The sequence below is a fragment of the Tursiops truncatus genome, chromosome 1 (genome assembly GCF_011762595.2).
Source record: "Tursiops truncatus isolate mTurTru1 chromosome 1, mTurTru1.mat.Y, whole genome shotgun sequence".
NCBI lineage: Eukaryota > Metazoa > Chordata > Mammalia > Artiodactyla > Delphinidae > Tursiops > Tursiops truncatus.
Window position 1 is genome coordinate 68,320,643 of NC_047034.1, and position 27,796 is coordinate 68,348,438.

Consider the following 27,796-nt stretch of genomic DNA (forward strand, 5'->3'; position numbering starts at 1 on the left):
CCCCCACAAAAGTCAAATGTCTTTATTTTATATTAAAAAATTTGTACAGTTTTAGTTCCTATGTTTAAGAAAAAAAATCCCTAAAATTGTCATAATGTTTAGATCCACTGCAAACTGTAAAAACAAGCTTTTTATATATTAAAAAAAAGAATTTACATTTTACAATTTTCTACATGCATGCACAAGGTCTCAGCTCTGTAACCCAAAAAAAGGAAAAAAAAAATCTAGATCCAACAGTGGAAAATTCTACATATACAATCTCACTTGGAAGGAACTCAAAAATTCCTCTTCCTTTCACACACAGAAGAACAAATCACAACAATCACACACCAGGACCGAATCCATCAGCAGATGCTGCCCCATGGGGAGGGCAGAGGAAAAAGAAGACAGACTGACAGACACCACAGAGGGGCAAGGGAGCTCATCCGGGCCCAACAGAGAAGAAGAGAAGCACAAACTCTGGGAAACAGACGTTTCAGATGAGAAAGGATCCCAATGTCTCATGACAGTTATTGTGTCAGGGTTTGCAACGGGACTGAGGTGGGAATGGGGAAGTGAAAAGGTAAGGGCTGAAATGGAGGGGGGTGGGAAGACAAAAGGAGAAGCTAACGGGAAATAAACAAGAATAGAAAGAGAGAGCATGAAGAGTAGTTTAAGAGAAAGGGACAAATGGGGACGGCGGCAGAGTGGCGAGGTAGGTGAAGGACTGAGGCACAGCATCCTGGTGTGGAGGGAAGGAGGACCAGCCTTCCAAGGTGGTGAAAAGGAAGGTCTGGGAGGTGTTGTGGGGATGAGCTAGGATGCCACGTAGTCATAGAAAAGAGCACTGGAGAGACCCAGCCACAGCATCCCTGATGGTGGCATATGGGGCACGGGTGGTAATGGGTGGGCAACACCCCCACGGGGGAAGAAAGAGCAAATCCAGCATGTGTTGGGACAGGCAAAGTGGGGGACACTGTTCAGAGGGACTGAGTCAGCTGCACACCCCACAGCAGTTCACAGCATGAAGACAACTTCCCATATAGGAGAAGCAAACGACAAACACAGCCATACACTTGACAATTCATCCTGACATTTCAAAAAATAATAATAACAATAATCAAAGAACACAAAGATACCACAGTTCTGACGCAAAGGACCAAAACACTACCATTCTCAGTCACAGCCCTTAGTGCTTAGAGAGAGAGTCGGGGGGAAAAAATGTCTTTTTGTTTTAGGAAAAGGGAATGAAAAAAATCACAGTGATTAAAAACATGGCAGGTTCTTAAAATAAACATTCCCCCGCCCCTAACCTAGGGCAGCGACTCTGATCCCAAATACTTGCCCTCTCCCCACCCCAACTCCTCCTCAAACCACACCACATCCCACTCCTGCCCACAAAGGCAGTGACCCCAACCACCATCCAGGCCCCATTTTCCAGGATAGTGAGGTATTTAGAAATGTGAGCGAGAAGGGACTCCTCTGAAACCAGGTCTTTGAAGAGAAGGAAAAAATACCTTCCCAGGACCCCCAGGACAGGATGTATCTCACTCAGGCTTATCCCCAAACCCACAGCCCCAGCCCAAGGCTGACCTCCAGGCGCTGCCTAGGTCAGCCCCATAATCCACCCAAGTGCAGACAAGGTAAGCACTGGCCGAAGAACCCTTCTCTAGTAAGTGGTGTGTGGAAAGATGTGCTTTTTCAGAAAGGACAGCAGGAGGAACAATCTCCATCATGCCCAGGGCTGCCACGACACAGAGAAGAAGACTCCCTGGTAAGAGATCAACTGGGATCTTAGCCCAGGGTGCACTCTGCAAGGCAAGAACCAATGGGTTTTCCAGGGGAAAGACGGGCTTCTAAGGGGGCATTGTGAGTTATTCTGAGGACTGGCCCAGGGGACTGCTCCAGCCCAGCCACCAGAATGCTCCCCAACATGGGTGCTGGCTGGAGGTATGTGAGTACTTCTTAGTTCTGCTCCCCTTGGCTAAAACTACATAATTTAAGGGTGTCTGATCTAAAGGCTCAGATTTACAGTGAAAGTAAGTATTAGAAGGCCAGCAAATTTTGCTCAAGAATTCAGATTGGGTGCAAAGACTACGGAAGCTAAATGGGGTGAGGGGCTAAGTACCCATCAAGGGCAGCAATCTCGGTCCCTCACCCCAATACAGAGGGAGACCAGAGCCCAGAAAACCAGGCAGTGAGGGAACAGGGGGGGACCCTGGCCGGCCAAGGAAAAGAGACCCCTGAGGCAAAGAAGTGGACTTAAGGCAGGGGATAAGGAGGGGCTGCTGGCTCCCCCCAAAAAAGAGATGAGGCAACAGGTCTCTGGAGCTGAGAGAAGAGACAGCAAGACTGGGGATGGCTGGTGAAGGAAAGAAAAACATTTGGCTGGGATCACCAGGGTGGGTCAGGGTCTGCAAGCCACTAATTCTGTATAGGAGTCTACGTGGCATCCTTCACTGGGAAGGGGGAGACCCATCCCACCATGGTGGGAACACAGGTGAAGGAAGTTCAGAGGGTAGGGGTCAGCGATGTTCACGGGGCTCCCTCCCGACCTTCCCCCAGGGGCTGCACAGGAAAGACCTCTTGGAAGAAAGGTACTGTCTGTCCCCCAGGGCCCAGGAAAAGTGGTCACAGAGGGTTTCCATCTCAGTTTGCCTGTGGTCACACGTGACCACACAAATCAGAAATGGAAGGTAGACATGTCAGGGTAAAGGATGGGATCTTCCCTTGCTCTGAATATGTGTGGATGGGGGAGAGAGGCTCAAACAGCTGGAAGCAAATAACCCTGGCAGGGAGGCCCCGGACTCTGGGGCTGTGTAGGAGGATGCAGGAGGATCCTTGCCCAAGAACTCCGGCTTGGGGTGAGCGGGCAGGGGGAGCAGATCCACCTGCCGCCAGGAGGCCACAGGTAGTGCTGCTCAGGAGTTTGGCACCGTGGCTCTCTGGAGTCAGATCGGAGCCCCCCAGAGAAACCCTTTTGGGGGCCGCTGGATAGAACTGCTTATAAGAACCTGGGTTCGAGAGTGGGGCTCAGGTGGGCCCTGTGCCCTTTCAGAAGAGACTGTCACCCGGGGAAAGGAGAGGGAGAGAGGCACTGGTTCCTGCAGGGCCGGGAGTGATACAAAAGTGACGGGGGTGGGAGAAGGAGAGGGAATTTCCCAGGTACTGTTGACAGAAGGATGGTCTCTCCAGGTTCACATAGGGTAAATAAGGAAGAGGGGAGGAGACAGGTGGGGGGGGGGGTGGTTAATTCAAGTAGAAAAAAAAAACTAGAGCAAGAGGAAGAAGGTGGCAGGAACATGGCAGGGCCTGAGGGCCACGCCCCCACCACCCTCAGGAGCCCCCCGCGTCTCCCACTCCCCCTGCTGTTGCACAGTCACACCGAGGTCTCAGACTGCAGCCTCATGACAAACTTGTGCGACTTGGGGTCCACAAATTCCTCAGAGAGTTTGAAGAATGGGACCTTCTTGGTGCTGACCACCAGGCTGAAGTCCTGGCGTTTCAAGAGGAAAACGATGCCATCCTTGAGCCCGTTGGTCACCGGCTCCTCGCTCACCAGTGTCCACTGTTTGGCCAGCCAGCGTTCCTTGTGGTACTGGATGGTGGGTCCAGCCGCCAGGTACCGCTCCAGGAAGGCCTGAGGAAGGGAGAAGGGACTTCACAGGAAGTTCTCCCTCCCACCCACCCACCCACCCTCCTTTACCCCTCGGGGGGTACAGCTTCCAAAGACCACCAAGATGTCCCCAGGCTCACTCTCTGCAAACGATCTCAGAATGTCAGAGCAGGAAAGGGCCTGAGATCATCTGCCTCGGACCCTAGTTTATCAATGAGGGATCGGGAGCACACGGAGGTGATACGGCTCAGTAGGGTCAGGGCTGGGACTCAGCTCTCCTGACCCCTCATCCCTGGCACCTGCTATGACCTGGGCAAGCCCTCCCTCGTCCTTCCTTCTTCTCCCTTCTGCTCGTATGGGTAACGTCCAGCAGGGCTGCACCAGCAGAAAGCTAAAGGTGTCACAGTTAAAGTGCAACATGTTTAATCACCTGTTCCCCAAAGATGGCTCAGGGGATGCAAGTCTAGGAAGCTGGCCGTAGAGCTGAAGGGTGGGAATGGCTCAAAAAGAGCACAGTGCAAAGAACATCTTCTGGAGGTGAGAGAGGTAAAGGTGGGAGTTTGGATCTGAAAATTCCGGAACCCCTACAGAGATGAGAAATAGGTCTCAACCATTCCCAAAATGGTCCTGAAACTCCCTGTTCTCCTCACCACCTAAGAACTTTACCCCATGCAGAGATGGAGTGGATGGAGTACGGATGACAGAAGAGACTATACAGAGGTAGAGATGAGAGAGAGAGGGATGGAGGGTACGGAAGGAGGTGAGAGAATAAGGGAGAAGGAAGTGGAAAGGAAGGGGCCAGAACTGGGGAAAGAGGAAGGATGCCGGGGGCAGAATGGGCCTACCTTGGGTGTCATGTCGTGAGTGATGCAGAACTCAAGGTGCTGCAGGATGCTCTCCATGGTGTGGTAAGGCTGCTGCTTGGTGGTGCGAAGATACTTCTGCATGGCACGGGCCATGGATGCGAAGATAGCCTGGGCTGCCTCCCGTGGGTCCATCACCTCCCTGGGGTTCTTCTGCTCCTCTTCCTGCAGCCGCTTAATGTGAGTGAAGGCCTCCTCCACGGCCACCACAAGCCTGGGGAACATGAGGAGTATGGACCAGACGCCAACCTCTCATCTTCCCCCCAGCTTCAGCCCTCCAGCAGCCTGAGCGAGGTCAGGCTTTTGTGCTCTCCCTGAAGCAATACGCACCCAACTGGAGTCAAGAACCAGGCTTTGGGGCTTCCCTGGTGGCGCAGTGGTTGAGAGTCCGCCTGCCGATGCAGGGGACGCGGGTTCGTGCCCCGGTCCGGGAAGGTCCCACATGCCGCGGAGCGGCTGGGCCCGTGAGTCATGGCCGCTGAGCCTGCGCGTCCGGAGCCTGTGCTCCGCAACGGGAGAGGCCACAGCAGTGAGAGGCCCGTGTACCGCAAAAAAAAAAAAAAAAAAAGAACCAGGCTTTGGGGGCTGTGTGTGTGCATGTGAACATGCATGTGTGCAGCTGGGTAGATGGGGAGGGTCTTTCCCCCTCTAGGGATAGGAAACAGCTGTAGTGCTCAGTGAGCTCAGCCCAGGGACCCAAGGAGGACAATCTAGTGTCAAACCCAGAGAGACAACTATGGATCAAACCCTAGAAAAAGCCTTCTTAAGACCCGCCAAATCACACTTCAGTGGGTGAAAAATTAATAGCTATAACTACATCAAAATGACAGATGTCTATTCAACCAGGACAGCATGGGCAACATTAACTAACACCTGGGGTGGGCAGAGGTAATGCAAAATATATGCTGCAAATCAAGAAGGAAGAGGTAAGAACAGCAAAGAAAATGGGCAAAGGAGTGAACAAATAATTCGTAAGAGACCTGAAAGACTGAAAAAGAGATGAAGTAGTCACTGGATAGTAATCAGAGAATTAAAATGTTAATAAGATACTACTTATTCATCAAAATGGAAAAAATTAGGAAGATGACCGTCATCCAAATATTGGTCAGGATGGTGGAAGATTTCTCTGAGTACTCTGCAGTGATGAGATGCAACAAACCAGATATACAGACAAGGGTGAATCTCAAAAATATACTGTTAAGGGGGAAGCAGGGAAAAGAAGCCAATTTACATTAAAAGCATAGAGACATACAAAACAATACCAGTATACCAGACATACAAAACAATACCAGTATCCGGAAACCCAGGAACCTGGGGACTTCAAGCAGCTTAGGATGGGATTCTGGGCTAAGTAAACGTGTGGATCTGTGTAAGTCTACCATGTCTCTGTTTATTCTTTTGCTTCCCCCAAGTGTCTCAGTAAAGTTTCTTTTGAAAAGATCCTTTTGACTCAGGATCTGAACCAAGGGAAACAGTTTTCTCCTAGTTACGACCAAGGTAATGGGGAAGGCAAGCGTCCCCTATGGTGGTGGCAGCACAGGAGATCCAAAGACCTTAGTCAGGGCAAAGGTAGAGGAGGAAAGGAACATCTCCGGTTTCCTTCCCACGAGGGCCTTTTCTGAGACAACTGGAGACTTGCTGGAATGTCACAGAAATGGAGCTGCTGACCTTCAGTCCACTACAGCCTCATGTAAGAACAGGGTCAGGGCTACCTTTCTCCCTGGAAGTCTGGAGATCATGTGGGAGGAAGGGCAGAGTTCCATGACCCTCTGCTCCTCCTCCGTGGAAATCCCAACAGACCAAGGTGGGCCCTGGCAAACAGTAAGCACCAAGAAAGAATCTTCAGGCACAACTAGCATTCACATAACAATGTGAACAGGAAAAAAGGAGAAGTGAGGACAGCGTTTAAGAATTTACCAAGATATGGGCACTAGAACCTCATTTTTTTTTCCCCCGGGAAATAAATGGATATTATTTTATTTTATTTATTTAATTTTTAACGTCTTTATTGGAGTATAATTGTTTTACAAGGGTGTGTTAGTTTCTGCTTTATAACAAAGTGAATCAGTTATACATATACATATGCTCCCATATCTCTTCCCTCTTGCGTCTCCCTCCCTCCCACCCTCCCTATCCCACCCCTCCAGGCGGTCACAAAGCACTGAGCTGATCTCCCTGTGCTATTTGGCTGCTTCCCACTAGCTATCTATTTTACGTTTGGTAGTGTATATATGTCCGTGCCACTCTCTCACTTTGTCCCAGCTTACCCTTCCTCCTCCCCGTGTCCTCAAGTCCATTCCCTAGTAGGTCTGCGTCTTTATTCCCGTCCTGTCCCTAGGTTCTTCATGATCTTTTTTTTTTTTTTTTTTGGTTTCCATATATATGTGTTAGCATATGGTATTTTTTTGCAGGTAAAAATGTACCATCTGCTGAGCAAGCCTACAAGATCTACTGGAAGGAGGGCTAGTCTAGCCTCAATCTCTGCCATCGCCAGGGAGGCTCACATCCTTTAACAGTCCCTGCTCCACTGTGTAGGCAGAATTCAAATGCCCCGTCCACTTCCATCAGATGCCCATCCCCTGGTTATCCAATAATCTCGGTACTGGGCTTCCCTGGTGGCGCAGTGGTTGAGAGTCCGCCTGCCAATGCAGGGGACACGGGTTCGTGCCCCGGTCCGGGAAGATCCCACATGCCGCGGAGAGGCTGGGCCCGTGAACCATGGCCGCTGGGCCTGCGCGTCCGGAGCCTGTGCTCCGCAACGGGAGAGGCCACAACAGTGAGAGGCCCGCGTACCGCAAAAAAAAAAAAAAAAAAACCAATAATCTTGGTACGTTTTGCAGATGCAATGAAAGTGCTGAGTCAGCTGACTTTAAAATAAGGAGATTATCCTGACAGGTCTGGTCTCATCACATGAGCCCTTTAAGAGCAGAGTTTTCTCTGGCTGGTGGCAGAAGTCAGAGACAGACCTGGTCTTGCTGGCCCGGAGGAAAAGGTGAACTGCCTATGGGTCCAGGTGACAAGGAACTGATTCTGCCAACAACCAGTGAGCTTGGAAGGGGACTCAGGCTCAAATGACAGTCATCTTGATTTCAGCCCATGAGCCCTGAGTGGAGGGTCCAGCTCACCCGTGCCTGACCCATGGGACTGTGAGACAATCAGTGTGGGGTGTTTGCAGCACCGGGTTCATGGTGATTTATTAAGGCAGCAACAGAAAGCGAATGCACACACCCCACCCATATCATCAGCAGTTACAGAAGCCGATGGTCTTCCTCTCCCCAGCCTATCCACACCCAAGAGCCCCCAGCAACCCCTCCTCCCCCAGGGACCCACCTGGCCCTCCTCTTGCGCACCCTCCGCTCATGCTCGGCCTCCTCGTAGTAGTACTCGTTGTGGCTGTTGTCCCGCCTCCGGGCCGCTGCTGCAATCACAGCCCGGGACTGGCCCGTGGAGTTGTTGGTGCTGTTTTCTGCACAGGAGCAGGAGAGAGAGGGGATGGCCACTTCAGAGCGTGGCCTCCTTTCTCGCTCCAGGAAGTCTGGAGCCAGCAACCTGACGCATCCAGAGGAAGCTGTGTCCACACCCCAGCAACACCTCCCGTTCCCAACCCTCCTGGCCGCGTCTGGGAGAGGCCCACAGGAAAGCAACAAGGAAGGCACCAGAGGGCAGGAGTCCCGCACATGTTCCGCCCCAGTGCAGGAGGTTCTGGGGCTCAGAGAGCCAGGGCTTAGGACCAGGGCTGATGAGCAGACGCAGAGGAGCCAGATTAAGGGGATGCACCATAGCATAAAGGGACAGCAAGTAGAGTCAGCAGCTAAGACCAGCCACCTGGAGTTAAGGGAAATGACAGAACAGAAGGGGCTGGGACATGGGCTGGGGAAAGGAGAAAGCAAGGGAAGAAGGGGGAAAGAGAAACAGGAGGCAGGAACTTGGGAATCCTGCTTGGGAGGAGACCAGGAGGCCGAGGAGCAGGGCCGCTCACCCTCTCCGAGGGAATACACCTTGAAGCCAGACACTTTCTTGGCCAGGACGGACTTGGGCAGGTTGAGGAGGGCAGGGTTGTAGACAGGGAAGTCATGGTAATACTTCTCCAGGATCCACACTGCCACGCGCTGGATGCTGTGGGGGACACGGCAGGAGGGGGAGGGAGAACGGACAGACAAGGGGCGCAGGGGGAGGGACACATCAGGGCAGGTTGGCAGGGCAGGAGAGGACAGAGGGCAGGGACAAGCTGCTTCCAAGGAGCCTGGCTCAGGGCCTGAGGTCTACTTACCAGGCTCCCAAGCCTTCCCCAGGGCTGGGCCTGCCAGTCCTTCCCTGCCGTGCTGAAGCCCAGGGGAGAAAGGGCATTGGGCCAGGGTCCCCAGCCAAGGATCACTTCCTCCCCTCCATCATTCTCCCCTCAAGATTCCCTGCAGGACCAGGAGGTGCTATTGATGCTCTGGATGGCCAGGGCGGGCATCCTGCCCACAAGTTTAGGGGGGCTGAAGCACTCTCCTCATTATCTTTTCCTCTGGGGGGGAGTCCCTCCTCTGGCCAGCTCATCTCTGTGACCACTGACTGAGTGCCCTCAAGAGGCTGTGCCTCCGAGAAAGAGCTAGAAACATGATTCTAAAAAGCCCCTGTTCATGCCCCAAACCTTTATCCTCTTTGGTCCATCCCTCTCTAAGATCCCCGATCCCTAACTGTCTGTTCATCTATTCACTCCCAACTCCTGACTCCCGCCTTACCTGCTCCAGGACCCTTAGCCTGACAAGCGCTGTTGAAAACCTAGGATGTGCAGAGTACGCAACTCCGTCCCACACAGCCCTCCTAACCCGTCCCTTCCAGCCCCACCATCACACCCTCCTACCCTACGGTCCTCTCAGCCTCCTCCCCAGGCCCGTCTGCCTGCCCCGACGCGCCCATACCTGAGATGGCCCACGTTGTAGAAGCGGCTGGCCCCGTCGGTGGAGCGCACGACCTTGAGCGTGAACTGAGGCTGGAGCTGGCGCAGCTCCAGGAGGACCACGGCCAGGTAGTGCACGAAGAGCAGGGCATCTACCAGCGACACGGCAAACTGCACCACACCCTGGTAGCTGCGCTCGCGGGCATCCAGGATGCGCACGCCGTAGAAGAGCCAGTAGGAGACGACAAGCAGGAAGACGAGTACCATGAGCAGGGCACGCAGCACGAAGACACGGGGCAGAGAGGCCTTGGGCCGGCGGAAGAACAGGGCCCAGCTGCCCAACAGCAGGATGAGCAGCTTGAAGGCCACGGAGATGAAGAGGCCCTCGCAGGCCGTCCCGCACGGCTCCAGCTCCTCCCGCCACAGCAGTGGGGGCAGCAGCAGGAAAGCCAGCGGCGTGAGGAAAGACAGCAGGGCCAGCGTGGCCCCCGCCGCCACGCCCAGGTGCCGGGAGCAGTCCAGCGGGACGCTGTCCTCCATGTCCTTGGCGATGCGCGTGAGGTCATCATGGGAGATGCTGTGCTCCGAGGTGCCCGTTACTACTGTGGTCGTCTCCCCCCAGTTGTCGTCCTGCATCAGGAGGGGCCGCAGCAATGTGGGGAGAGGAGGAGGAGGCAGGGACACAGGAGAAAAGGTGAGCGGAGAGAAGACAGAGAGCAAAGCAGGGAGAGGAGAAGAGAAGGTAATCAACAAACATGCGGCCATCAAAGTATTTACTGAGCTCCATGGCATGCCCAAGCCTGGCCTCTGCAGAGATGGGGCATCTGAGACCTGGGCCCTGTGGGAGCTTCATGCCATCAGCCAGACAGCAAAAAACTACCCACGTACCCTCAGAGCAGAGGGTACAAGACAGATGCCAGGGAGCCGCTCAGCCAGAGACTGGGATCCGAGGTCAGACTCTCCAGGCAAAGCGGGCAGGCTCGAGCAGGCCACCTGCAAGGCCAGGATAAGCAACAGGTACCTATCCTCCAAGTACGGAGAGCCACTCAAGGATTCTAGTTAAGGGAGGGACCTGACAAAGGCAGCGTGGTGAAGAGAAAAGGACACCAGGAGGAAGGGTTGGAGAAGGTGAGTGACTAATGAGGGGCATGTGAGATGCAGTGCGGACTCGGGGCCACTCTGGGTCTCTGGTCCGCCTGGCTGGCTCTATTGGGCCATCTGAATGCCCACCACACAGGGGCTGCCTGTTCCCGGAGGCAAGTGGGTGGATAGGCTGAGGTCCCCTGGTGCCCTTCTGAGTGTGGTCCACTCAAGCGGTTTCTCTGCAGGGGCTGGATGCCATCCCTCAGAGGAGCCCCAAGGCCACCAGTGGTCATCCGTGCCTACACCCTTAACTCGTGGACAGTCTGGGAATATGGAGTCACATTTTGACACCCAGGGGATTCAGGCTACAGGACAGAGACACAGAATGGGGAGTGTAGGAGACTGCCTGGCAGGGTCAGCGACTAGGGGGTGGAAGAATCTCCTCCCCGAGGAAAGGAGAAGAGTCTGACCAGAAGATGAAAAGTGGAGGCGCTGCCTGCTCTCAGCTCAGGGAACCCTAATATGACCCTCAGTCACACTGCCTAGGCACTCCAAGCATCAGGGGCCTGGGGAATCGTCAACAACAGGAGCTGATCAGGTCTCAGGGTCATTTCAAGAATTCAGGAGGCCAGGTCTCTGGGAGAAGATGGGATTGGGAAAGAGAGAGAAAGAACATTTCCCTCAGGTAGTGATCTGCTCCCAAGACCCAGGAATCCCCAGTGTCAGTCACAGAGATGTCCTGTGAAGTCTCCAGCCCCCTAAGATGCTCCCAAGAAGAAAGAAAAGGAGGAATGAGACCTGGACAACCTCACAGTCAACTCAAATCCTGCCTCTGCCTTCTGCCCGCACTGGGTTCTGCCCCCTGACCTCCCTGCCAGGTGCACACAGTGGGCCAGAGAGGCTAGACCAGGAGCAACCTGCTCAGCCCTGTCCCAGAGAACTCTCTTGCAGAACCTCCTCCGTCTCTCCAGGCTCACTTCTTCTCCCTCCCCTTTCTCCATCGACTCCTCCCACCTACCCTAAGACCAGAGGTGCTATTCTAGAGTCCGACACCAGAGAGCGCTGGAGTGCCCATGCCTTTAGGCTCAAGGAGAACTCAAGGCTGCCACACCCCCAGCCCCTCCCACTCCAGATTCCCAACCCCCTAACTGGCGGGCCTGAGCCCAGAGGAGCCAGGCGATTCCCATTACACAGCCCAAGTCACATGGGTCATAAAGACGAAAGAGGCTGCTGCTTCCAAAGGGATCTCTGAATTCTACTGAAATTCTACTGCATTCTACTGAAACAAGGTCCTGGCTTGGGACACTTGGCAGAAGTATGACACAAGATGCCCTCCCTGATCTGGTCTCTGTCGGAAGACACCAGGTTTCCAGGCCCTTCCCCTTTCTCATGGACCTCTAACTTCTCCAAGGATCAGTCTGGAAAACACCTGGCCTAGACCTCATCCCCCTGACGCTCACCCGCTCATCCCCTCTCGTGGACTCATTGTCCAGCAGGGGCTCCCCTGGAGCCTGGATCGTCACCGACTTGTCCCCACGGCTCCCGTCTCGGCTCTTAGAGCGGTGTCGGTCCCGACGGTCCCTGCAGCAGGAGGCCAGGGGAACAGGCACATGAGGTCAAGGGGAGGACCCGGGTTTCTCCGCAGCCACCCCCGGTCCATCACCCCTGTGCATGCTTCCACCCCTCCCCCCACCTGCGTCACGCCCCACGCACACCCACCTGTGCTTGCGGGAGCTGCGGGAGTGGCCCGACTTGTACGAATACCCTGAGTACTGGGACTCGGTGTCCATGGCGTCTGAACGCCGCGCCTTGTAGCGCTCCAGGGCCACAGGCTGGGGCCTTTTGGGGGGCCCCACTGCCACCTCCTTTAGCACCGACTTCTTCAGGCCAAGGGGCACCTTTAGAAAATCAACCGTCACCCTGAGGGACTCTATTTTGCTGGACGGGTGGGCTGGTCTCAGAGAAAATCAAGCGGCCGTCCTGAGGAGAGGAAGCAGCTGATTAGGGGGGAGCCGGAGCTTTCCGTGGGGTCAGAGTGGAGAGGAAGGCCATCCCCAAGAGGCGGCTGCGGGAAGCTCAGGGCAGCCTTGCCACTACCTGAGAATATTGCACCCAGCTTCCTGCTCTGTCCAGTGGGCCCAGTTCCTCCTGCCCTGCCTCCTAGAAAGAGCACCCCCAGACTGTGCCCAGGGCACAGGGGTGGGGGAAGAGGGCCAGCAAAGGCCACCCAGAATGACCCAACACTGGACCCCCTGCTGGGGAGAACCAGGCAATGCTTTCCTATTCTCAGCCAGGAAAACTAAGACTTGGAGAAGGCAGGTTCTGGCCAGGCCAACTGGTTGGACCAGTGGAGACCATAGCAGGAGGCAGCTAGCTCTGCCCAGAGGCTGCCCCAAGCCTCTCCTTCTCTCCCCTCATCTCCTCCCGCTCATAAGTTCTGAGTGTGCCCACAGGGGACTGCCTGTGGCTGCTTCTCCTGGCATCCGCTCCCCAGCATCTACGGCAAACACACCCACAGTTACTGCCAGGTCAAGTTGGCGGCTCCCCCTGAGGCTGTGTGTGTGTGCGTGTGTGTGCTTTTGTGTGCTCACAAAGCGGGGGTAAGGAATGGAAACTACGGATCACGTGGTGGGGGGCAGGAGGAAAAGCCGGGTAGAAATCATTCTCTGACAACCTAACATCCTGGACTAGGCAAGGTCATGAGCTTACCGAGGGGCAGCATCTTTCTTCTATACTTTCACCTTCTAATTCTGCAGGGAGAAGGACCTCTCCTTCTCGCCTCCTCTCTCACGCTCAGCCAAATCCTGCTCATTCCTCAGAGCGCAGCCCCTACCCCCTCACGAAAGCCCCCCCCTCCCCCAGCACCCAATGTTACATCTTCCCCTCCAACCCCGACCCCACCATCATCATCCCCGCGCACTGAGCAGTCATTTCCTACCTTCACTCGCTGAGTCACCAGCTCTTGCTTAGGCTCCTTCTAGGAACCATGTACCCTGCTAGGCCCTGGGTACAGTGGTGAAAAGACCCTGAGTTCACAATCTAGCGGGGCAGGTGCACGCTAAACAAGTAAACAGGTGAGTATACACGACTAACTACATCAGTGATGAAAGGAGAATAATGAGGACAGTATGACAGGCAAGTCTGGGGAGCGGGGCTCGTTTAAACTGAGTGGTTCCAGAAAGCAACAGCCAAGCCTGAAAGAGCACAGGAGTTAAGCAGGCAGAGCGGAGGGCAAAGCCTGCAGAGCTCAGAATCCCCCGTGGAAGGCCAAAGGCAGTAGAGTTGGGTGGACCAGTGGAGCCGGAGCTGCGGAAGGGAGAGGGCAGTGGAAGGTGAGGCTGAAGAGGTGGCCGGGGTCCGGCTTATTGCAAACTCCATGGGTCAGGGGAAGAGCTCATGGGAAGCCTGCAAAGGGTTTTAGCTATGCAGGTATGGACTGGAGAGAGGAGAAAGCAGAAGTAGGGAGATGAGTAAAGAAGCAACTACTGGGCTTAACCTCGTGGCGCAGTGAATAGGAGTCTGCCTGCCAATGCAGGGGACACAGGTTCGATCCCTGGTCAGATAAGATCCCACATGCCGCGGAGCAACTAGGCCCGTGTGCCACAGCTCCTGAGCCTGCGCTCTAGAGCCCGCAAGCCACTGCTACTGAGCCCGTGTGCCACAACTGCTGAGGCCCGCATGCCTGGAGCCCACGCTCCACAACAAGAGAGGCCACCGCAGTGAGAAGCCTGCACACCGCGATGCAGAGTGGCCCTCACTCGCCGCAACGAGAGAAAGCCCGCGTGCAGCAACGAAGACCCAACGCAGCCAAAAATAAATAAATAAAATTAAAATTGTAAAACAAAAAAGCGACTACAGTGGTGAGGCTTGGATGGGGCAGAGCAGCAGAGGAGATGGGAAATAGTCACTTTTGCGACATATGTTGGTGGTAGGACCAACAGGACTTAATTGGACTGCGTGAGGGGGAGGGGAACGTCAAGATCTCTGGCCTGAGCAAGAGAGTAGGTGGTCGTGCCATTATTAGGTGGGAAGACTGGGGAGGAAGTTGGTGAGTTCAGTTTCCAGTGTGCTGAGTTCATGGCTGTGAGACAGGCTGTGGAACAGGCAGCTGGTGTCCTGGACTCAGAAAAGAGTCTGAGCTGGAGGTATGGATGGCGTGCAAGATTAAGGGAATGGATGAGATTACCCAGGGAGAGGGTTAAATAGGGGGTCCCTGAGAACTCCAATATGTAAACGTGTCCGAGGAAAGGGATCAGGCAAAGGGGCTGAGAAGGCAAGGCCAGAGGAGCCTGGAAGCCAGAAGAGTGGCTGTCATGCAGCCAAGAATTAGAGCGTTTCAAGGTAGGAATAAAATCAGCCGGGTGCTGCCAGAGGTCAGGTACGTTCATTTGCTTTATGTAGTTGTTAACTTTTCTCTAGCTGAACTGAACCATCAGTAACTTGAGAATAAGAACTACGATTGATACATATTTGTATCTACCGCCTTCCCATGGGCAGATAGCAAGTAACTAATACCCACCTGACTCTCAGGGAAACTGCAACGACTGTACGGAGGTGAAATCAATGCTAAATCCATTCATTTATCTTCCTAACAGAGTTACGTGGAGGCACTCCACGGCCTAGTGATGTCTGTCAGTAGCCCCATGTCAAGGCAAGTGTGTGACAGAAACATACTTAGGAAAACAGAGACACAGGACCTTAACCCACCCTAAACCTTTCTAAAAACCTTTGCTACAAACAAGGCCCTGTTCATCTCCCTGTCTGTTAATTACATGTTGGGCTCCACTACCCCGTCTCCCCCAAGAACCCATTCTACTGGTCTAGTCCCTGATACAGTCCAGACACATCACCTGCAGCTCTCTTGCTGTGGTTCAGCTTATTCTTTCTAGTCATCCTCCTAAAAATTGAATTTCACCAGGAGGTTCAAAGAGAGCTGGGTTACAGAGTGAGACAGGTGGAGAAATAAAGACGAAAAGGACTGCCATGGACTCCAGTCCAGACAGAGACACCAGAACCCAGACTCTCCATCTCCCCAGCCTGAATTCTCATGTCTGCCTGAGCCAACAGCAAAAAGAGCCTGGGGTTTGCAGCCAAGTGTCTGAATTCCAAGCCTAACTGTCCCACTGATGAGCTGTGTGACCATGTGCAAGTTACTTAACTTCTCTGTGCTTGGCAGCCTGGTAGGCTCATTGGTAAAATAGGGAAAATGATACACACCTCGTGCGGTTGCTGTACGTATCCTGGGGGTAAAAGAAGTACTTTAATAAACTGCTCAGCAAGTAATAAGTTAAGCAATTAATACACTCTGGCTTCAGGATCATTCCTACTCTAATCCCCAGATGCTTCCTCTGAGACCTGGGAAAGAGGTGGTATAAATAAATCCTGCTGCTTGTACAACTAAAGTCACACACACACACACACACACACACGCGCACGCGCACGCGCACACACACACACACACACACCAGACCAGAACCACCACTTCAAACACACCCAGGAGGGAAGCTGATGCCATTGTACTTCCCCTACAGATAAATTTCAAACCAGACAAGGGTGCCAGTCCCCTCCCAGCCCTTTGTTCTAAGCTGCCCTGGCCTAAAGCTCCCTACCTTCCTCCCAGCTACTCATTAAAGACCCAACATAAACCCAGCTCCCCTGGCCTGCTTCTCCCACCCCTACCAACCCAACTCAAGGTGCCCAGAAAGCACCAAAACATGCTCCTTCCTCCCCTACCAAAGAGAGGGGCCAAAAATGAACCCAATTTCTGAGGCCCTTGCCTGCTGTCCCCTCAAATACCCCAGGGAACTAATCCAAGCACTGGAGAGGCTGTGGGGAAGGATGGGAGGTGAGCAAAGAGAAGGGCAGAAGTTCCCCTTGTTTAATCGGTCTCAGGAATCAGGGGTTTGGAGGGTCTCCCGGGTGGGCAGCGTTCCCAGGGAAGAGAGTGGGGGAGGGGATCGCTGGATGAGATCAACAAGTGGAAATGTGGGAGGCATGACAGGACTGGGAGGGAAGTCCAGACTTGCTGCAGGGCAGGGAGTGCCCTGGTTTGGGGGGTGGGAGGCTGTAAAAGGGAATGTGTTCCATTGCTTTTCACCTTGCCCCCACCCCACCCCAGACACACAAACACACTCACCCGGTCCCCTGCTCAAACCAACCATGGATTATCTGGGGTTGGCCAGAGAGGAGAGTGGGAGGGAAGAGAGCGGCCGTCACAAAAAGGAGACCCTTCTCCCCTCCAAAGGCCTTTCAGAAATAAAATTAATGGAATGTGTCTCAGTATCATCCCAAGAGGACTGGGAGGAGGGCTGGGGGGGGAAATGTGGGGGCTTTTGTCCCTGCTGCCCAGCTTCTCCCACATTGATCACCATGGCAACCAAAGCCCCCTGTTGCCTAGGTGATGGCAGCCAGGTCCTGGAACCCATACCCAGCATCCCAAGCGAGAGAGGTTATAGAGGTGGGGGGGTAGGGACAGAGGGGGAGAGAATGGGGTTTCTCCTCTGGCGGCCCCAGCTTTTGTATGAGCTCTGGGATCGGGTTTCTTCAGGAAACAATCAGAGGCCTCTGGAAAAAATACACTCAAAACCCGGCAACAGGCAAAGGGAGTAAGGCCCTGGGTGGGGTGGGAGGCATCGGAGGGGTTTGTGTTGGCCAAAAGTCAGACCAAGACTAGCCCCTTCCCCACTGCCCCACTCAGAGGAGCAGCCTAGGCAGACAAGGCCTCGGACACAGACGCAGGCAGCCCCACGCGAGGCGCATGCTGAGGACCAATGACCAGACGGCCGCCGGCGTGGTCACCACCTCCCCCTGCTGCTCTAGCCCGGGGCTATCCCACCACCCAGTCCCAGCTCCTTTCAGGCCTGGGGTGGGGAAAGGAGGCAGAAACAGGACCCAGATCGGGCTGGCGGAAGGAACTGTGGGAGCAGGGCAACCAGGTAGAGAAGAAGGTGGGGAGGGGACAGAACACAAACATGCACTCAGAAAGGGCGCCTGCAGTTCCTCGTCCTTACCGAGGACAGGGCTGGGAGTTCCAGACCCGAGGCGCAGCGGAAGGCGCTTGTGTGGGATTTCAGAATGCACTTCCAGCTGGAGGGGGGAAGAAGATAAGAAAGAGGACAGGAAGCCAAAAGTTTTCATCCTACAGGAGCAGTGCTCCGATAGGGCCAGTTTTTAAACAAATGGCCTTCCTCTCCTCAGGCCAGGATGGGGAAGGGTGGTCCTGCCTGGATGCAAGGAAATGGGCATATCACCTCTTTAGACCCTTCCTGCAGAGGAGTCTGTGGACCCTTGCCCATTAAAGGTCTCTGATTCCTATAATCTTCAAAAATACTTAAACACTGTGCTGTACATCTGAAACTAACACAACAGTGTAAGTCAACTATACTTCAATTTTTTTGAAAAGGTCTCTGATTCCTACACAAGAGCCTAAGTCTTACTGCATGTGCCCTGCACCCTCTTCCCCACTACAAATCATGGGAGGTGTGGACATGTGGGCCCCCAGCCCCATGGCTCCCTAAGCTTCACCTACCACTGCCTCTGTCCAAGGATATCAATGTGAGTTCCACCCAAAGTGCTGGATGCCCACCCTCCTGGGGGGCACCAGAAGTCCCATCTCCCAGCCCAGTATCCAAGGAGCTAGATCTGCCCAGAGAGACCAAGCACCTTGCCAAGACATCAGCTAGTGTGAGGGAGAGCAGATTCCAAGTCACAACTAACTGTCCCACTTGGTTTCTCCTCTTTGCCACATCACTCCCTGAGTTTCACGGATGTGCTCAATCCAGGCCGCCCTGTCAGACACTGGTAGAGGCAGGAGGTGTCCGATGTGGGAGGAAAATGCAGCACCTAACAAGCTCCCAGGGAGGAGAGGGAGGTTCCAGAACCTCTGACTGTGCCCACATCGTTCTCCACGCCCCCCACCACCACAGGAGGAGACAGTGGATTGACCCACCCAACTCTCGGTAGGTCCCAGCACTAAGCTAGAAGAGGCCTTCCAGGTGCAACCCCAAGTTTTACAGATAAAAAGGTAGGGCCCGAAGAAAGAAGGGTGCTAGCTCATGGTAGTACATCCGAGGCAGCCCTTTCTGGCCTCCACTGTTAGAAAGATCTCACTAACACTGTTGACTCTGAGGCATGCTCCTCTTGGAGTGAGACCAGGTTCCTCCACGACACTCCTCCTGGACTCTGGTTCCTGGAATAGCCAAGACTATAAGATGGCCAGGACAGGAGAGAATTCGCTGGCTCCTGCCCTACCCCCTTTTCCTCAGTGACAAAGGGACAGAGACTAGACAGGCCTAAGCTTGTTGAGACAGTTGAGACTGAAGAGCCCCTTCCCCTGTAAGGGCTGGTTTCTGCCTCCACCCACCGACCGCTCCTGACCGAGGATCTCAGTGTTCCTTCCTCATTCCCATCCAGCCTTGCGCCACGGACGAATCCTGCATCCCAGGAGGCCCATGCTGGGTTCTCCCTACCACGAAAAGAACTAAGGCACAAAGTGGGCCAGGACCAGCCCCAGGCCCTAGACCAAAAATGGGATTTTGCCCCCCCCCATTCCTGTACCCTGAAAAAGGCCCCTGTGTCCTTAAGTGACAGCGCTGTCCAGGAGGCCAGAGAGAACAGCTGGATCTCAGTGGGCTGAGGGCTAGGAAAGAGCCGGAAGCAGATGTCCAAAAGCTGGCACAAAGCCCCGCCCCTGCCCTGTTAGTGGGCACTCTCCCAGGACGGCCCCAGACATGAGCTCCCCCTCCTTAGAGCCCTGGGGCAGGGGGCAGGCTCCCTCTCCTCACTGGGCTGAGTAGCAGGGGAAGAGCTGTGCTTGGGTCATGCAGACAGTCTATGCTTCCAGAGCAGCTGTTCACCACCAGACCCCAGTGCAAGGAGCACAGCCGGGGAGGGCCCATGGATCGGGCTCCCGGCCAGGATACCTGAGCTTGCATTCTAACTGCAGAGGAGCTAGGGAAGCCACAACCAAGCCCTTCTCCACCTACTTCCTTAATTTCTCTCGATCTAAAGCAGAGGGGGAGACCGAGGACCCTCCAAATCCACAGACACACTTAAGCACAGACACAGGCACGTGTACACCTCGTATTCCCCCTCTGAAACCTGGAATGGCTCCTGCCTGCCCCGCCCAGCTCCACCCACCCTGGCCAGGCAGGTTCTGTAAAGACCTGCTCTGCTTTCTCTCCAGCACGCCCACCCCCACCCCGGCTCTCAGAAAGTCCCTGCCCCCAACGCACTGCACACAAGTACACGCATGTTGCACACACACCATAGCGCTGCATCCCCTGCCTCCCCCAGACCCATTCCCAGTCGGTCTGGAAAGGAACACTGGGTGGGAGGAAGGAGTGCTCGGTAGAAGGGGCCAGTAATCCCTTTGGCATCTGTCCCAGGTGGAAGCCAGAGGGGAGACAGGATGCTAAGCTGGGGAGAAGGTAACCGGGGCTTCTAGATGCCTGGATGCTCTGTTAAATTTTCACCAATGAGCAGGCCCCATAATTCCCACCCACCAGGCTCTGAGCTTCTTCCTCCCTCAGCTAGGGCAAAGGACCAGCCCCTACGTGCCCACCACGTAAGCTGCGGAAGAGCCGAGAAGGAAAATAGGCACCTTGAGTTGTCCCCAGGGACAGGAGAAGGTGGACAACGGGAGGCGGGCAAGCCACGTTGACCCAGAGGCCAACTCCTGTGCGCTCCACATGCCCACCCTCACGGAAAACAAAATGCCTCCGCCTCTTCTTAGCCTACTGTCCTAGGTGGGCCCCACCTGTCCCTGACTCCAAGAGACCTTCAAAGCCTGCTCACCCAGCGCCCGCCTCGGCGGGAGGGGGGGCAAGTAGAAAGCATCCCCTCGGGATGAGGAGTCAGCCAACCTCAGGTCTGCACGTGGACGGGGACAGCTGTGACGTGGGGACCCTGGCAACAAAGGTCGGTTTGTGTGGGGAAAGCAGTAGGGAGGGCCTAAGGGTGCAAGACGCCGTGTGACTAGGGGTGCGGGTGGCAGGCCTGGCTCTCCCTGGGTCTCCCCGTTCTGAAAACCTTCTCCTCCTGCTTCACTCCAGGGCCTCTGACCTGGTAAATCAGCCGGTTCTTATCTAGGAAAACCGAGCCAGCTGAAAGGCCCAAGCACCAACCAACCCCCACTGTCTTGACAAACCCACCACCTGAGGTTTTCACTCTTTCTGAGGAGACTCAACATCCCCCAACCCTTAAATCTGCCACCCCAATCTTGGAGTAAAGCAGGGGACAAAAATAAGTGTTTCTGTTCACACTCGGTTGCTTTCCAAGTTACTGCATTCACACCTCGGGCTCAGCACCTGTTCCTGTGTACCTCCACTCACCCGAAAAAGCCAGAGCCCCCTCCCCAGACCCTCACACACAGACACACTCTCTCTTCTAGCCAGACTGGGGGAGCCACGAACTCTCTGGTGAAACTCTCTGGGGTCTGAGGGATATTGTTAGGGGGTTGCTGGAAAATTCTACAGACAACGAGGGCCAGGCCCTTCCAATCAAAACAAGACTCCATGGGTTATGGTGGCCGGAGCTCCCACATGTGAAGTGACCCAGCAGACAGGAACAGGCCAGCCCCCCGGGGATGTTCCGCCCAGGTGGCAGGCCTGCCCCAGGCTGTGACAACAAGGTGCTCCTCCTAGGAGACCCCATTCCTCCAGCAGACTGACACCCTCCCTCAAGGGTAGAGTTCTCTACTCCTCAGGCTGACATCTGGACTCATGTCTGCTTTTCAGGAGGTAGGGGAATTATTCAAGTTCGAGATGAAAGGCAATAATGAACAAAACCTGAACTAAATGAAATGAGAGGAGGGAAAGGTGGAAAGAGCACTTTGGGAAACGGAAGAGAAACGACATCAGATAGACCTAGCATAGCCTCTGAGGAGCTATGTAATCTTAGATGAGTTGCTTGCCCTCTCTAAACCTCAGTTTTCTTATCTGTAAAATGGGGATAATTGTGCCAACTTCAGAAGGTCGAGCGTTCAATGAAATAATGTATACAGAATATCACGGAGTCAAGCATGTAACAGATGCTCAATAAAATGTTACTTTCCACCTCTTTCTACTATAGAGGGTGCACAGCCAATCCCCTTCACTCCCTGTTCCCATAACCTCATTGTGAGAAGTAAGACCCCACCCAGAATAAGATGGAAACAACACTTTGGCTACAGTGCTGGCCCAGCCCCCAAATGACGGTCCCTCTCTAACTTAGACCACACCCAGGTCTGAGAGAGCAGCCAAAACCCGTCATCACACTCTCTGCCTCTTTCCTCAGGGGCTCCTGGATCCTCCAGCCTCTCTCTTCCCCTCCCTCCTTCCACATTTACAGTGAGGCAGGGCCTGGGCTCTAATCACCTCCTTCTCTCCTGCAGGCGCTAAGCTCAGCTGTGTGTGGAGTGGCAGGAGAAGGGGGCCCCAAGCCTCCCGCCCCACTCCAGCCCCCAACTTCTTCCCACTCTCCCCTCTCACTGCCCCACCCTGATTACCAGGAAATCCTCAGCTCTGCTGATTCTAAGCCCACTTCTCCCAAACTCGTTCCCAGCTGTCATGTCTGTAATTACCAGCCTTGCCAGGGGCATCAGACAAGCACAGCAACACCTAATTTCCAAAGGGCGCCACCACACAAGGCCTCTGCCTCCTACTCTGAACCAAGCAGTGTGGAGAAAGGGATGGAGAGAGTCTTCCTGACCCACCTCATTTCTCTCCACATCACAAGACAAGAGGTGACAGAAGGTTGCCCAAGGGCTTCCCTGGTGGCGCAGTGGTTGGGAGTCCGCCTGCCGATGCAGGGGACGCGGGTTCGTGCCCCGGTCCGGGAGGATCCCACGTGCCGCGGAGCGGCTGGGCCGGTGAGCCATGGCCGCTGGGCCTCCGCGACCGGAGCCTGTGCTCCGCAACGGGAGAGGCCACAGCAGTGAGAGGCCCGCGTACCGCAAAAAAAAAAAAAAAAAAAAAAAAAAAAAAAACAGGGAAGGCTGCTGGGGAACGAGTGTGAGTAGGATTTACTCCCAGGCCTTTTCCTTCACCTCTGCTACCAAAATCTCCCCATGAACAGGGTTACCCACCTGGAGAGCGTGAGAGAAATTTCAGGTCAATTCAGAGAGAGGGGAAGTCAATGCCCAGTAAAACAGGAAGACGGGTACCCACAGGGATGAGGGCAGATGCATACTGGAGGGAGCTGCCCAGGAAAGAGGAAGAAAGAGCAAGTTTTAAAAAGTCCCATCTGCGACCCAGACTCTGAGAAGAGGCAATAAAATATCCCAGCCTCTCCTCTCCCTAATGCCTCCAGCCCCAGCCAACCACAAAGGACTTCATTTTATAGGCAGGGAAACTGAGGCCAAAACCCCAGTTAATACTTCAAGATCCAATAACACCAGCAGCATGTGGCTCACCAGCACCCCGGGTTCCTTCTAGCTCATGCTCAGCCTCTACCTGCAGCACCCTCCCCAGGCCCCTCCCTGCCTGCCTAACTCATCCTTTAAATCCAGCTAAGGTTGGTCCACACAGTGGAATATGATTCAGCCACGAAAAGGAGTGGAGGTGTGATGCTACAACGCGGATGAACCTTGAAAAAATTATGTTAAGTGAAGGAAGCAAGACAAAAGGTCACACATTGTATAATTCCATTTATATAAAACAGCAGAATAGGTAAATCCATAGGGACAGAATGCAGATTGGGGGTTGCCAGGGGCTGGGAGGTAAGGAATGGGGAGGATACATTAACTTGTATCCTTAATGGGTACAGGTTTCCTTTTGGGGATAAGGAAAGTGTTTTTAGATAGAGGTGGTAGCTGCACAACACTGTGGGTGTACAAAGTGCCACTGTTCACTTTAAAATGACTAATTTTAGGGAATTCCCTGGCGGTCCACTGGCTAGGATTCTGCACTTTCACTGCCGAGGGTGCGGGTTCGATCCCTAGTCGGGGAACTAAGATCCCACAAGCCGCACGGCGTGGCCAAATAGATAAATAAATAATAAAATGGCTCTTTTTTTTTTTTTTTTGCCCACACCACGCGGCATGCGGGATCTTAGTTCCCCGACCAGGGATCGAACCTGCACCCCTTGCAGAGTCTTAACCATTGGACCACCAGGGAAGTCCCTAAAATGTCTAATTTTATGTGATGTGAATTTCATCTCAGTTAAAAAACATCCAACTGTGCTCGCTTCGGCAGCGCATATACTAAAAAATTGGAACGATACAGAGAAGATTAGCATGGCCCCTGTGCAAGGATGACACACAAATTCGTGAAGCGTTCCATATTTTTGAGAGGCCCGCGTACCGCAAAAAAAAAAAAAAAAAAAAAAAAAAATCCAGCTAAGGTCACATCTCCTCCAGGAACCCTCGCTGACACCCATGCCAGGACCAAGCACTCTTGCTCTTCCGGTGGCCTCCTGAACACACCTCCATATACTACTCACTGGGTTTCAGTGAATTGCCATGTTTATGCACATTTTCCCTATGAAAGCCAGTCTTATTCACCCCTCCATCCCTTGTGCTTCACACAGCACCTGGCAAACAGTAGGCAGTGCCCAATATGGTCTGCCAGAAGAAGTGCAGAACCAAGGCCTAGCTCTCCTCCCCAACCCAGAACTCACGCCTTTAATAATCATCAGTCAGAACCCAAACCATTCCAGGTAACGTTTACTGAGGGCTTCCCAAGTGCCAGGCACTGTGTGAAGTACTCTCTCTATATTACTTCATTTAATCCTCATAAACCTAAGAGGTAGGGCCTATTATTAACTCCATTTTACAGGTGAGGCTTCAAAAGTTATCTACTCTATCTGAGGTCTCAGAACTAGGAAATGGTCAAACTATAATTTAAGAGCAGGCTAAAACCCAGGGAAGGAGGCCACTAGAGGTTCCTGGAGGAAGGCCCAATCTGGGGAGGGAGGATAGTGCCTTTTTTTTTTTTTGTAAATATTTATTTATTTATTTGGCTGCGCCAGGTCTTAGTTGCGGCAGGCGGGATCTTTGTTGCGGCGTGCAGGATCTTTTAGTTGTGGCATGTGGGTTCTAGCTCCCTGACCAGGGATCGAACCCGGGCCCCCTGCACTGGGAGCACAGAGTTTTAACCGCTGGACCACCAGGGCAGTCTTGAGGATAGTGTCTTAAGACATCTAAGAGGCTGAGGAATAGGTTTTAAGAACCTGCCCAATGTCACAACACTATTAAGTACTAATTCCAGGCAACTCTGCTGGACGCTTCCCTTTGGCCTCACAGTGTGGGGAGCTGCTCAGGGAGGAATACCAAGGAAAACTGAAGACCCTCAAGCTCAGGGGATGATGGGCATCCCAGATCTCTTCACTGTTCCCCACAAAGCTTCTGTTAGTCAAGTTGATCCCCCTCTAACTGAAAGGACCTCTTGGAAACCAAGTAAGCAGATAAAAGTCTGTCCTGCTCTAGGGACAGGGAAGGGGGCCCTTCCTCAGATCTCAAAGGAGCAGAGAAGCAGAGGGGGCACACCAGAGAGGCCGGTCCCAGAAGAATTAGGGGGAGAGAGGGCAGAAGCAAGACAATGGGGGAGGAGGGGGCAACGCGGCCACTAGTTCCAGTATGAAGTACTTTCAGAGGCGGCCTTTCCTAATGTCTGACCACAAGTCCTCTCCTCCTTGGAAGAGCCCCCCAACACACACGAGTATAATACATCATGCATGCAGTGAGAGGCCAGGAGCAAACAAGGTACCCTGGAAGGTACCCCAGAGCACACCATCCTAGATGCAAGAACCTCACTCGCCCTGGGAACCTTACCCATCAGATAGGTGTCAGGTTTGGGGCAATCATGCATTTTTTTTAATCCAGTCTTTTCCTTCTCTGCCCCACCCCTAGTCCCAACATTTTCTGCTCTTAATCTGGGGGCTTAAGAAAGGTGGGGAGCCCTGAGGGCTAAAGAGGGAACATTCCAATTGCACATGCCCATTAGGAACTCCCATTAGGGAATTACCCAGAGACCCTAATGGGCCTGTGCATTCACAGCCTCAGCTCCTAAAACTGGGTGCCTCGATCTAACCTCTGGCAGCAAAAGGAAAATGACTGAGAGTGAGATGGGCAAACAAGGCATGCATCCCAAAGATGGCCAGCCCCTTCTCTTCATCCCAAAAGAGAAAGAATGAAAGAGAGAGAGAGAGGGAAAGAGACAGAGAACGTAGATGCTGCTTCTCTGGGGACAGATACATCCACTTCCCACCGCACCATCATGACGGTGAGTACAGCCCTGGATGAGTGCCTACCCCTTCCCCACCACAGGGACAACTGTCCTCCTGGCAAGCTCAGCCCCTATTCCTCACCCTGAGACCTGGTCCCAGACCACAGCTCCATCCCAATCATGCTTCTCACCAGCAAAAAGAAAGTGTGATAAACCACACAGACACACCTGCAGACACTCCTGAAGAAACACCCTCCACTGCCCTCCCCAGAGCTCCCATGCTACCTTCTCAACCCCTTCCCTTCCCTTGGGAAGGGAACCCAAGATGTTACGCACCGGCTCTCCTTCCTCCGGCCTCCATCCCATACCAAAATCCCAGACTCCTCGGGAACTATAGGATCCTAGAAGCAGGGCAGTTTGTGGACTCTGAAACAGCAAACTCCAAGATGGCTTTACAAGAAAACTGTGGCCTGAGGGGCCTGAACTTGGGCTGGGAAGCCAAGAATGTAGCCTCTCCAAGCACTAGAACCCTACCTATAAGGTGGAATAAGAGGATGTCCCTCTTTTTCTTCTCCCTGACTCCTCCAATCCCCCAGATTCCTCTAGGACTACAACCTGAACCCCTGTTCCCTATTCCCCACAACACACACCCTTGTCCAAAACAGGCACCTCATAAAATGGCCCACTCACTCCCACCCATAGGTCTCAGATACTTAAGGCACTACCCTCAAAACCAAGGCAGGGCCATCCAAGAAGCCTCAGGATCCTCCAGGCAGCCCTCCTTTGGGGCTCTCTGCCAGGAAAATCTGCCTGCAGAGGCAAGTGGCAGTACCCCCAATACACACTCAGAAATACACACACCACCTGTGTGTGGTGTGGCAGGCACACGCTGGTACTTATCTATCAGCACAGGTTTTACACACAAGAGAACACATTCACTCGCATCCCTTTCCAGTACACAGATGCACACACACCTATCCAGGTATGCCCCATTCTGCCCCACACCCACCTTCCTCAGTACCTGTCTATCTCTTTCCCATAAACCCCCACCCAGTTCACACACATAGATACACACCCCTTCCCCACAGTATACCCATAAATACATATCCAAACACACCACAGATACATGGTCAGCTCCTCCCTGGGTGCACACTCACTCAGGCACAGAAAAACACCTTCATCTCCAAACCCACCTGCAGGAACACGCAGCACGTCAAGGTGCACACACACACAAAAACAAAGAATCATGCACATTAATGCTCCACCAGGCCTTTAAAACTCACCAATGCAGAGCCCACAGCCCCTGAAATGGGTAAATATGAGTGGAGAGAGGGATGCCGGCGCCTGTCCTCTGGGCCCCGATAGATAACACAGTGTCCGGGTCTCTGGCCTCCATCCCCATCCTCGATCTGCACGAACACCCCCTATACTCTCCTCGGGCGGGTCTCCCCAGACTCCACATCACACCCTCAGTGCATACCTGCCCCCGGCCCTCCCCACACTTCTGAGGTGTGCATGCACCCCTAAACACCTTCGCCTTCCAACACCTCCAGATTTCGATCCTTCCACTGCCTCTCCCCCCACCTCCAACACACACTCCCAGCCTTTGACTTCAACCGGCTCCCCCGGTAACATTAAGGCCCCCGCCGGGCGCCGGACCCCGGGCCCAGGAAAGTCCCCGGCTCTCCAGGCCCGGGCTCCGCCCCCTCCCCACGCGCCCCTTCCTCTCCCCAAAGTTGGGGGGCACTCTGCTGTGCAGTGGGGGAACGGACCGGAAGGGGGTTACCCCGCGCCCCCCTTCCCCCATACGCCACCCCACTCGCTGGGGGACTGGGCACCCCCTGGCCCCTTGCATGATTGTCCCCTTTTCTGTTTCCTTTTTTTTTTTTGCAAACTTTGCCCGCGCCCCTTCGGCCCGGCACTCACCAGCCGCTGCGAACTGCCGGGTGGGCTCCGCCGGCGCCCCACTCGGTCCGGCGCCTTTGTATCCGCAGCGTTCCGGGTCGCTACGAACTCCGCGCTCCCGGACGGGCAGCGCGGACGATGGGGGGGTGTAGAGGGGGGCTCCTGAGTCTGGTCGCCCCCTCTCCGTCCCAGATCGCAGTCTCTTCCCCCTCAGGGCCCCAGGGGCAGGGGGCCGGGGGGAATGCGGGGCGCTTAGGCTCCCATGGCGGGACCAAGGATCAAGGAATCAGGGATCAGGAATCAGATCGGGAACCGGCGGAGG

The 27,796-nt window shown here is 54.1% G+C and overlaps 1 protein-coding gene and 1 non-coding gene across 3 annotated transcripts; one reads left to right on the forward strand and one right to left on the reverse strand.

The window, feature by feature from the left end:
- Nucleotides 1–27,796, reverse strand: VANGL2 (VANGL planar cell polarity protein 2). 2 transcript variants are annotated; one of them, XM_033856393.2, is made up of 9 exons: nucleotides 27,496–27,796; nucleotides 15,644–15,666; nucleotides 12,146–12,406; nucleotides 11,887–12,007; nucleotides 9,366–9,973; nucleotides 8,438–8,574; nucleotides 7,789–7,924; nucleotides 4,441–4,672; nucleotides 1–3,619 (listed from the first exon to the last, which is right to left on the reverse strand). In XM_033856393.2, the coding sequence occupies exons 3-9, from the start codon at nucleotides 12,214–12,216 to the stop codon at nucleotides 3,359–3,361; spliced, it is 1,566 nt and encodes a 521-aa protein (XP_033712284.1). In that variant the 5' UTR covers nucleotides 12,217–12,406; nucleotides 15,644–15,666; nucleotides 27,496–27,796; the 3' UTR covers nucleotides 1–3,358. The 2 variants fall into 2 exon arrangements, with proteins under 2 accessions (XP_033712284.1, XP_033712283.1); XM_033856392.2 differs by lacking the exon at nucleotides 15,644–15,666.
- On the forward strand, nucleotides 23,583–23,691 carry LOC117309665 (U6 spliceosomal RNA). The gene has a single exon (XR_004523973.1). It is a non-coding gene; the product is annotated as a U6 spliceosomal RNA (small nuclear RNA).

What these genes read in the sequence shown, in the direction of transcription:
- VANGL2 (XM_033856392.2), bottom strand. Translation starts at nt 12,216, where the DNA reads ATGGACACCGAGTCCCAGTACTCAGGGTATTCGTACAAGTCGGGCCAC. An exon ending in CGCAGCTCCCGCAAGCACAG is followed by an intron (nt 12,008 to 12,145) that starts GTGGGTGTGCGT and finishes CTCCTGCTGCAG; the next exon opens with GGACCGTCGGGACCGACACC. An exon ending in GGTGTATTCCCTCGGAGAGG is followed by an intron (nt 7,925 to 8,437) that starts GTGAGCGGCCCT and finishes GCTCCTGTGCAG; the next exon opens with AAAACAGCACCAACAACTCC.